This window comes from Euphorbia lathyris, chromosome 7 (genome assembly GCF_963576675.1).
Source record: "Euphorbia lathyris chromosome 7, ddEupLath1.1, whole genome shotgun sequence".
Taxonomy (NCBI): Eukaryota; Viridiplantae; Streptophyta; class Magnoliopsida; order Malpighiales; family Euphorbiaceae; genus Euphorbia; species Euphorbia lathyris.
The window spans coordinates 43,622,305-43,631,337 of NC_088916.1; the positions used below are offsets into that span (position 1 = coordinate 43,622,305).

Sequence of the window (9,033 nt, forward strand, 5' to 3'; positions counted from 1 at the left end):
GATACAAACAACTTGTATGTGTGTGACTTTCTAGGTTCATCTTTAACTGACATTAGAGGCATAATAATAACACTTATTAATTATGTTAGGAATCCAATTCCTTGTACAATAAGTGTATCCTATATAAGCTTAGCTTATATATACTTATAGTCCTCTAAAGGTCATGATCTCCAGCTAACACACTGCGCCATGACGTCCCAATTAAGGAATGAAGTTACTTGAAGTAAATTCATAATTAAACTAATTATGAACCATCGATCATAATTTCCATGCACTAGAGTCCTTTCATTAAAAATCCCAATCTTGACTAGAGTCACAAAGTGTCAAGCTCTAACCGTCAAGAAACTAAGAAATATTGATTAAGTCTTTGATAAAATAAGACTCTCATCAAAGAACCATTCTTTGATACTTATCTCATCAGATGAGTCTTATTGTCCTGGCCAGGAACTCATTCCATCAAAAAACCAATCAATAACTATCTTAGGATTTATCTCTATTTACTTAGAGTAATGAATCCTCTATTAGCAAACTCTTGTTATACTACACAACTAACTATAGCGATTCACTGCCGGATTACCAGAATTAAGATCCCAGTACAAAGCAGGAACAAACTATAATTACATGCGCAAGAACAACTAAGTTTCCTCAAGTCAAAGGACTATATGCACTATTATGACCTAGATAATAATTATGTTGACTAGGAGTAAACCTTTGTGCAATTATTATCTAACGTCACAGTTCGAACCATTCGCCTCTTCGAATGTCCACATATTTATTCTGATATCAACATATCAAACAGAATGAGATTTTCTGTTTCTGATTAATATCTCATACTAACCGAGAAAATAAACAGAGGTGATAGTCTAAGGATAGATGAGTGTCCAATTCATTATCCACCGACTATGAACATTTAAGATTATTATTTTACCAAAGAAATATATCTCATTATTATTAACTCTTAATAATATTATTTCTTTGTAAATAATCTTTGGACTAATATATATATTCATTAAGTAAGTGGGCGACTATATACCGCACTAAAATTCCGGTTCACCGCCCTGTATTGACCTTTTTGCCCTTCTCATTATTTCAAACATAAGTTTTGAAATTCTAAATCCTCTCAACATCTTTTCCATTCTAAAAAAAACCGACCAAAAACGAGATGGCACGAAGAGGAGGCATCGGCAAAGGATACATGGGTATTACGGTAAGTATTTCCATAAAAAAATTATCAAAATCGTGAGTAATCGGGCCGAAATTCGGGATTAAAATCCCAGAATTTCGCCTAGGCGGGCGCCGGAATCCATCTCCGCCTACGGTGGAACGCATGAACTATGCGTTCCACCGTAGGTGGAGATGCATAGTGTCGAGCGATCCACCTTAGGGTGGATCGCACGGCGCACGCGCTCCACCGTAAGGCGGAGCGCGCGGCGCATGCGATCCACCTTAGGGTGGATCGCTCGACGTACGCGTTCCACTTAAGGTGGAACGCGTACAACGCATGCGCTCCACCTTATGGTGGGACGCATGCGCCACCCGTTTGGCCTAAGGGCCAAACATTTACGGTGCACTGGTCGGCCCTAAGGCCGACTGGTGCGCCGCACCCGTTTGGCCCTTAGGGCAGGTGGTGTAAACCACCCGCCCAAGCCAAAAAGGGGCAAATTTTGAATTTTTTAAAAAAAAATTGCACGGACCGGGCGTAGGCAAACCCGAACGTATAGAAAAAAAAATTATGTTAAATTGAATATACCTTATAAATAAATAATATTACAGGATAAGGAGGGAGCTGACCCTAGACGCACGTCTTCACGTCCTGTTACTGCATCTGCTCGGCGGGACCGGGAGGAGCAGCAGCGGTTTATGGCGGACGCCCGGAGGGCACATGCTGCACAGGCAGAGCGTGCTGAGGGACGGGATGAGGCGGCTGGTATAGACATGGATGGGGATGCTTCTATGCATTGTCCTAGTGCTGATACTATCCCCATAGATCGTGGCGTTGTGACGAGGGGTCGAGACGGACGATTTTCTTCTACCGCAGCATCTTTTTCTGGTAAGAGAAATTAAAAAATGTGTTTATTTGTATTTGTGTTAATCGTGATTATTGAAAAATATACTAAAAAATTAATGTCTACCGTTTGCTGTAATTTCAGGTAGCAGCAAGCGATCGAGGAGTGTAGAGGATGACTGGGTTGTGAAGGACCCCGTCCCCGGGGGTCCATTTCATGGTGCTGTGATCCCGAGCTTTTTGGGACATATTGCATGTGCTATATGGGCCGGTCAGGACAGGGGCGTCCTTAGGTGTCATACCAGATCAGGGTATTGCACGAAGCTGAGATTATGGTACAGTGGTTCTTCCCGGACGATTCAGTCGCGTATCGAGTCATCTGGCTTGTTCCATTTACCTGGTATTATGCACAGTCACATAGATGCTGCACTGATCACAGCATTTGTTGAGCGGTGGCAGCCAGACACGTCATCATTTCACATGCCATTTGGCGAGATGACCATTTTGATGCATGATGTGTGGGAGATATTGCGCATCCCCGTAGATGGTGCCATGGTGACTGCTGATGCGACTGTTGATGAGCTTAAGGAGTGCGTGATGGATTTGTTTGGGGCGACTCGGGTTGAGTTAGATGCCCGTCATTATGCTTCTGGTGGTATACGAGCCGCTTCCGTCATGGAGCGCTGTGGAGGTGATCGGATTCCTGAGACCCAGGCTATAGCTTGGACGTGGCTGATGCTCGGTTCCACCTTGTTCGTAGACAAGAGTGGTGACCGCATCCGACCTTCTTATCTGTTAGAGGTGCAGGACTCGGCGGCTGGAGCCGTTGGACTTTCTTGGGGATCAGCTGCACTAGCATATCTATACCGTCATCTTGGTATTGCTACCAGAGGAGATTGCGGGCAGATGACGGGTTGTATGACATTGCTCCAGTCCTGGATTTACGAGTATTTTCCTTGCTTCAGGCCACATCGAGAGGCAGTTACAGTTGACCCGGATCTTCCTAGGGCTTCGTTGTGGCCATCTATATCGATGGAGAAGAGCGATGAGCGGTTGAGAGCATTTCGTGCCCGGCTTGATGTGTTGACAGCAGATTAGGTATACTTGCTTTATAATTATAAATACTATTCAATTAAAACAAATTTGTGTATTACTTGTATGTGTTAATGTAATTTTATACATCTGTAGGTCATGTGGATGCCGTATGGCCCTGATGCCATTACTGAGACCCCGAGGACTCTATATTCTGGATGGATACGGTATCGGGATGTGATCGAGCCGTACATGCCGGGGCGATGCCTTCGACAGCTTGGACATGTGCAGACCATTCCTAGACCGATATTGCAGCCTTCTAAGGCTGTTCGCCCGTGGACCAGTTTGAAGTATCGTGTAGAGGTGCCAGCTGTGATGGTGCAGGGTATTTGGGACTCTTTTCTCCAGTCGTCCGTCCTTATACTGTCTGTATTCACTCCAGCACATACTCCATCAGATTGTGAGGATCAGTACATGCATTGGTACACCCGTCACTCACACCCTCGTCTACTTCCGGAGATTGTTGCACCCGGACCGGCTGTTTATACTCGCTCGAACAGTGAGATTGTAAGTTATTTTTGGTTTTCTTGACTGGTCTAGTAATGTGAAATGATATTTACTGAAATGTGAAATGATATTAACCTTGTTTTTTGTTCCTTACTTTTTTACAGTGGGTTAGTCGATTATCTGGCTGGGGTGAAACTGTGCTGGATCACATGAGTCATCTGGACGAGGATGCTGCGATTGTATATAGGCAGTCGTTAGAGGAGATTATGGATGCTTGGCATTTGGCCAAGTGAGTTATGACTGTATTTTGTAGTATTTTAGTACTATTTTGACAGAATTTGGTGGATTGATATTTTAGTACTTTTTTGTGGTATGTTTTGTTATTATTGCAAATTTAAGAATACATTAGAACGACATAAACTGCATAAACTGTAAAAATACATTAGAACGACATAAACTGAAAAAAGACATTACAACGACATAAACCGGAAAAAAAGACATTAGTCACTATCTTCTTCGTACACCTGAATGTTTGGTGAAGATGTCGCTGGTACACCTGACTGTATTGCAAGGTATATCTCTTTCTCCTCTGCAATATTCGTCTCATATTCCACAGGAAAAATGTTCCATGGAGCATTTCCTCTATTTCTTGGCCAAGCTCGTCCTGGCAAGTAATCGTTCTTTGAAGCGCTGATACTCTGTTGTACTCGAACCTCTAATTTATAGCGATCCCAATTTTTCACGATCGAGTAAGGATAAGTTCGATGAACCTCATGAGAAACTTCAGACTCTGTCCATCTTAAAAAGATGATGGAGTTGAAATTTTTTTTAGGGATGATTCCCCTCTGATTATCACGCAATAGTCTGGCGAACATAGCTTTCCAGTCATCAATAGGCATAAACCACTTCAGAAATGTTTGAATATGACTAGGAATATTTCCTTCATTCAAATTGTTCAACCATTCCTCTAGAGCAAATTCAAAAGGCATGTAATACATATAACATAAGAACCACAGTATGTGTAGTGAGTATATTGGAAACTCACCAGCAGACGGAAGCTTGAAGCAAAACATAAATGGAAATTCAGGATGGAACATTGTTGGACTCACAAATGTCTCTCCATATACACGAATTGCGTAGTATTGATAATCAAGCATCTTCGTCGTGCAATCAGACTTATTCAAAGTTGAAACTATGCTTTTCTCGGGAGGAAAATTAGGGAACTCGTTGGTAAAATCAGATGAAGCCATTTATGTTTGAGAGTTTTCGTTGATCGTAATGTAAAGAGTAAATGTGGATAACTGAAGTAGCAACATTGTTTAATTTTATAGATGGAGAATATAGACGTTGGAATATAGACGTTGGAATATAGACGTTGGAATATAGCCGTTGGAATATAGACGTTGGAATATTCACCTGTAACATTACAGAACCACACAAAATTCATCAATATTCACCTGTAACATTACAGAACCACACAAAATTCATCACAATTCACCTGTAACATTACAGAACCACACATAATTAATCAGAATTCACCTGTAACATTATAGAATATCAACCACTAATATCCCCTAAGTTGGGCCAATCTGGTCCACTGTGTCACCCTATCCTGATAGAAGCGCTCCCATCCTACAACGCTTTGGCCTCGGTGCACAAACCACCAGTGTACTATAGGGGGCACCGGAAAGTTAGGCGATAAATTTAAACGTATGTAGTGCTGGCAGTGATTCCCTAAATGAGCTATACAAATCTCACGTGATGGTCTTGTAGCAGTCGATGCGGCATACAATGGTAAGATAGTACCACACAATGCTAATGTGTCCCCACCTGAGAAGCCAAATAACATGATAGCAGAATTGTACATGGTAGCAACCGGCCACAAGTCATCCCAAACGATCATCCAATAATCCGGCGTACAACCTGCACCGTCCCAACTTACTCTACGAAGAGCTGCATCAACAGTATCAACAAACACTCTTTGATACAAACAACGGTTAGCAATTACTTCATTTTGAATGTGATGCCTAACTGTCTGCCACGCTTCTTCGTCACCAAAAATGTAAGTTGCTACCGTACGGAAACCACAATTTCCATCACCTACAACGTCGTAGTATGATTCGACGTATGGTTTAATTATGCCAACTATTTTATCGGAATGTACGAATTCAGAACCATGATACGTTTTTCCATCTGCATTCATGTATATTAGTGTAAAACAACTCTATATTGCAAAACAGTTATAAAAAAAGTTAGGTTTATCAGATATAATTTACCTGATGAGGCAGCATTATGTACCGAGGATGACGAGCTAATTCTGCCACTTCTACCACGACTCCTAGATGAACTAGTAGAACGAGCCCGTCCACGACGAGTTTCATTATATTCCCAAGAACTCGGCATACGTTTTATGGATTTGCTCACCTTAGGTCGCCCCCACACGTTAATTTTGACATCGGGTTCGGTGTACTGAGCTTGATCAGGGTGTAGTTGATCATGGATAAACATTGAAATATTACGCATTACGGATGGGTCGGCTTTAGAGACTTGGTCCACTAAGGACTTAAAATATCGCTGCTCCTCGTTCAGATCATTACGCCCGTCATTTTCATCAGTGTGACCATGATTGATTAAAAGTGTTCTCCAAAACACGTGAACACTCTCAGAACTGATCATTTGTTCCAGATCACAAGCTCGTTTCAGTTCACATGCACATGGTATCTTATGCGATGTTCTCAATACACAACCGCAACGCACGTACACTTCATGGCTCAACCCTCTCATACGCTCTAACTCTTGATTCAACAACTGCAGACAATAATGAGAGACTTTGAATACAAGTTGGCTTAATGGGCGTCCGGTGAAAGTGACTGATTGACGAAGCCGCGACTGTTCAAGCATGTACCTGATACGAAGACAAAATTATTATTAGTTAGTGAAATGATACAACCCTAAATGCAAATTCCAAAATCGCAGTAGAAGAAATTGCAAATACCTTATATTGGTTGCTTGTGATTCAATCTGCTTGTGAACCTTCTGCCATACCGTGTCAAGGGACCCAGTTGCCGTATTGAGCCATTGCTTTAGACTAGCATGTTCGCTCTCCACTCGACAAGTAGTTGTGTTACCAAAATGTAGGAACTCCTTTGTCCAAGCAACAACAAACTTCTCCTTATGCACCAACCACGTCTCCTCAACATACGAGATAACTCCTTTGAACCTGCTCATCTTTTCCTTCATCATCATAAGATTGGTCTCGTACTCCTCAATGGTTAATGATTCTAATATTGTTCTCCATTTGCCATTCTTGAATTTAGAGGCAAGGCCTTTATCTCCAATGATTCTATACACACGATCTTCCATATCCTTATTAATATGCCAAGTGCATAGCAAGTGCGCTGCTTGTGGAAAAACTTCTTGTATCGGCTTTAATAACCCAAGCTCCCTGTCACTAACAACAACGGTCGGGTTAAGATCATCCCCAAGCAAAATCTTCAGCCTTTGCAAAATCCAACGATAGCTCCCTTCGGTCTCGTCTTTAACAATAGCATACGCTATCTTGAAGTTATTATTGCATGGCGTCATCCCAACAATCTCAACAAACGGCATTTTGTACTTGTTTGTTTTGTACGTTGAATCAATGCCGATGTACCAGTGGTAAGTCCTGAACATATCAACTGACTCTGGATGTGCCATGAACACATGCGTTATCACACCTGAATCAGCCTGTGTGTAATTGACATATTTGTTCTCCACAGCAATATGGTAGAATTGACTAGCCAGGTCTCTACCTTCAAACGCGTCCCTCCTCATTTTGTCCCTGTAATTATATATGTGTTTAATTACTGAGTTGTCCTCTGGGTGTTTTTCTTTAACTGCTGCTAAAATAGCACAAGGCTTTGCTTGAGCTGAAGACATATCACGCACAATTTGTTTAGATGCGATACTGAGTCCGCTCATTTGCCGACTTCCCTCTGGATACATACGCATTGTATGGTTATGCATTCCAGTTAACCCAGCCTTAGCCTTTATCCCCCATCCCGAAAGGTCTGCATGTTGATAGGCTTTAATCTGAAATTTACATCGGCACGCTTTAGTTTTACTTTTCCTAATTGCAGGATCTTCATCATTTTTCACAACACCTCTATATCGTTCACCCCGTGAACAGCGCAACAACTTCTGTTTACCCCCATTTTTGTGCGAAGATATTACAAGCTCAAACCCATTCTGAATAGCTATCTTTTTTGCCCAATCAATAGCATCCTGACTGGAGGGGAAAACGGTATCCGTTATAAAACGCGAACTATAATCAATGTTATCGGGGTTCCAATCTTCTATCGGTACCTGAATATACGAAAAATTTACATTAAAATTACAAAAAAAAAATACTTCGGGCCTATTTCTCCCGTTCGAAATTAGTTCGGGGCAATTTCTGTCCACTTTTGCCTGAACGGGCAGGCTACCCGTTCCACCATAGGTGGAAACGGGCAGCGCGTACTGCCCGTTCCAAAGGTGGAACGGGTGGCGCGTACCACCCGTTCCATGGGTGGAGCGGGTGGCGATTACCACCCGTTCCATGGGTGGAGCGGGTGGCGATTACCACCCGTTCCTTAGGCCGATCGGGTAGTTCATCCGATCGGCCTAAGGAACGGGTGGTAATCGCCACCCGCCCAGGCAAAATTCGAATAAAAAAAATAAAAAAATGATTAATAACGTTTTTAATTCTCGTAATATTACCTCGTGTTCGAACTCATTGTCTTCGGGAATGTTTTGATCCATTTTTTTCAAATCCGGGATTTGTGCTCGGGAGAGAAAACTAGAGAGAGTTTTTAAGGTTTTAGTGGGGAAAAAAGTGGCAAGGGTAAAATGGTCAAAACAGTGCGGTGAAACGGAAATTAAGGGCGATATTTAGCAATACCCTTAAGTAATTAAACAATACAAATAATTACACATGAATACATATTTTATTAACTGCCATTTAGATACAAAATTCACACTGTATAATATACAAAAGGAATGGCCTAGGGCATACAACACTTACACTTTTTCCATCTGTTACTAAGAGAAGTACTGAATTGCTTGAATTAATTCATTCTGATCTAGCTGACTTTAAGAATTCCATTAGTAGAGGTGGTAAAAGATGGTATATGACCTTTGTTGATGACTTTTCTAGATACACCAAAGTATATCTTTTAAGATCAAAAGATGAGGCTGAAAGTATGTTTCTAAAATATAAAATGGAAGTAGAAAATCAGCTAGATAGAAAAATAAAAAGGCTTAGATCTGATAGAGGTGGAGAATACGGAACCAATTTCCTTAAAACGTTTTGTGAGGAAAATGGCATTATACATGAAACTAGTGCGCCATATACACCACAACAAAACGGTATAGCGGAAAGGAAAATAGAACGCTTAAGGAAATGATAAATTCCATGCTGATTAGTTCTAGTATGCCTGATAATATGTGGGGGAGGCTGTTTTGTCTACATG

General features: G+C 41.5%; 2 protein-coding genes across 2 annotated transcripts; one reads left to right on the plus strand and one right to left on the minus strand.

Annotated features, from left to right (window-relative positions):
• Positions 1 to 3,197: 3,197 nt before the first annotated feature.
• Positions 3,198 to 4,179, plus strand: LOC136201263 (uncharacterized). The gene is made up of 2 exons (XM_065991887.1): positions 3,198 to 3,604; positions 3,709 to 4,179. Exons 1-2 carry the CDS (start codon positions 3,203 to 3,205, stop codon positions 3,835 to 3,837), a joined length of 531 nt encoding a protein of 176 aa, XP_065847959.1. The 5' UTR covers positions 3,198 to 3,202; the 3' UTR covers positions 3,838 to 4,179.
• A 2,708-nt stretch (positions 4,180 to 6,887) lies between these two features.
• On the minus strand, positions 6,888 to 8,379 carry LOC136236087 (PKS-NRPS hybrid synthetase cheA-like). The gene is made up of 3 exons (XM_066026193.1): positions 8,282 to 8,379; positions 6,942 to 7,888; positions 6,888 to 6,900 (listed from the first exon to the last, which is right to left on the minus strand). The coding sequence occupies exons 1-3, from the start codon at positions 8,321 to 8,323 to the stop codon at positions 6,888 to 6,890; spliced, it is 1,002 nt and encodes a 333-aa protein (XP_065882265.1). The 5' UTR covers positions 8,324 to 8,379.
• Positions 8,380 to 9,033: the final 654 nt, after the last annotated feature.

What these genes read in the sequence shown, in the direction of transcription:
- LOC136201263 (XM_065991887.1), top strand. Translation starts at nt 3,203, where the DNA reads ATGCCGTATGGCCCTGATGCCATTACTGAGACCCCGAGGACTCTATAT. An exon ending in CTCGCTCGAACAGTGAGATT is followed by an intron (nt 3,605 to 3,708) that starts GTAAGTTATTTT and finishes ACTTTTTTACAG; the next exon opens with TGGGTTAGTCGATTATCTGG.
- LOC136236087 (XM_066026193.1), bottom strand. Translation starts at nt 8,323, where the DNA reads ATGGATCAAAACATTCCCGAAGACAATGAGTTCGAACACGAG. An exon ending in ACAATGAGTTCGAACACGAG is followed by an intron (nt 7,889 to 8,281) that starts GTAATATTACGA and finishes TCGTATATTCAG; the next exon opens with GTACCGATAGAAGATTGGAA.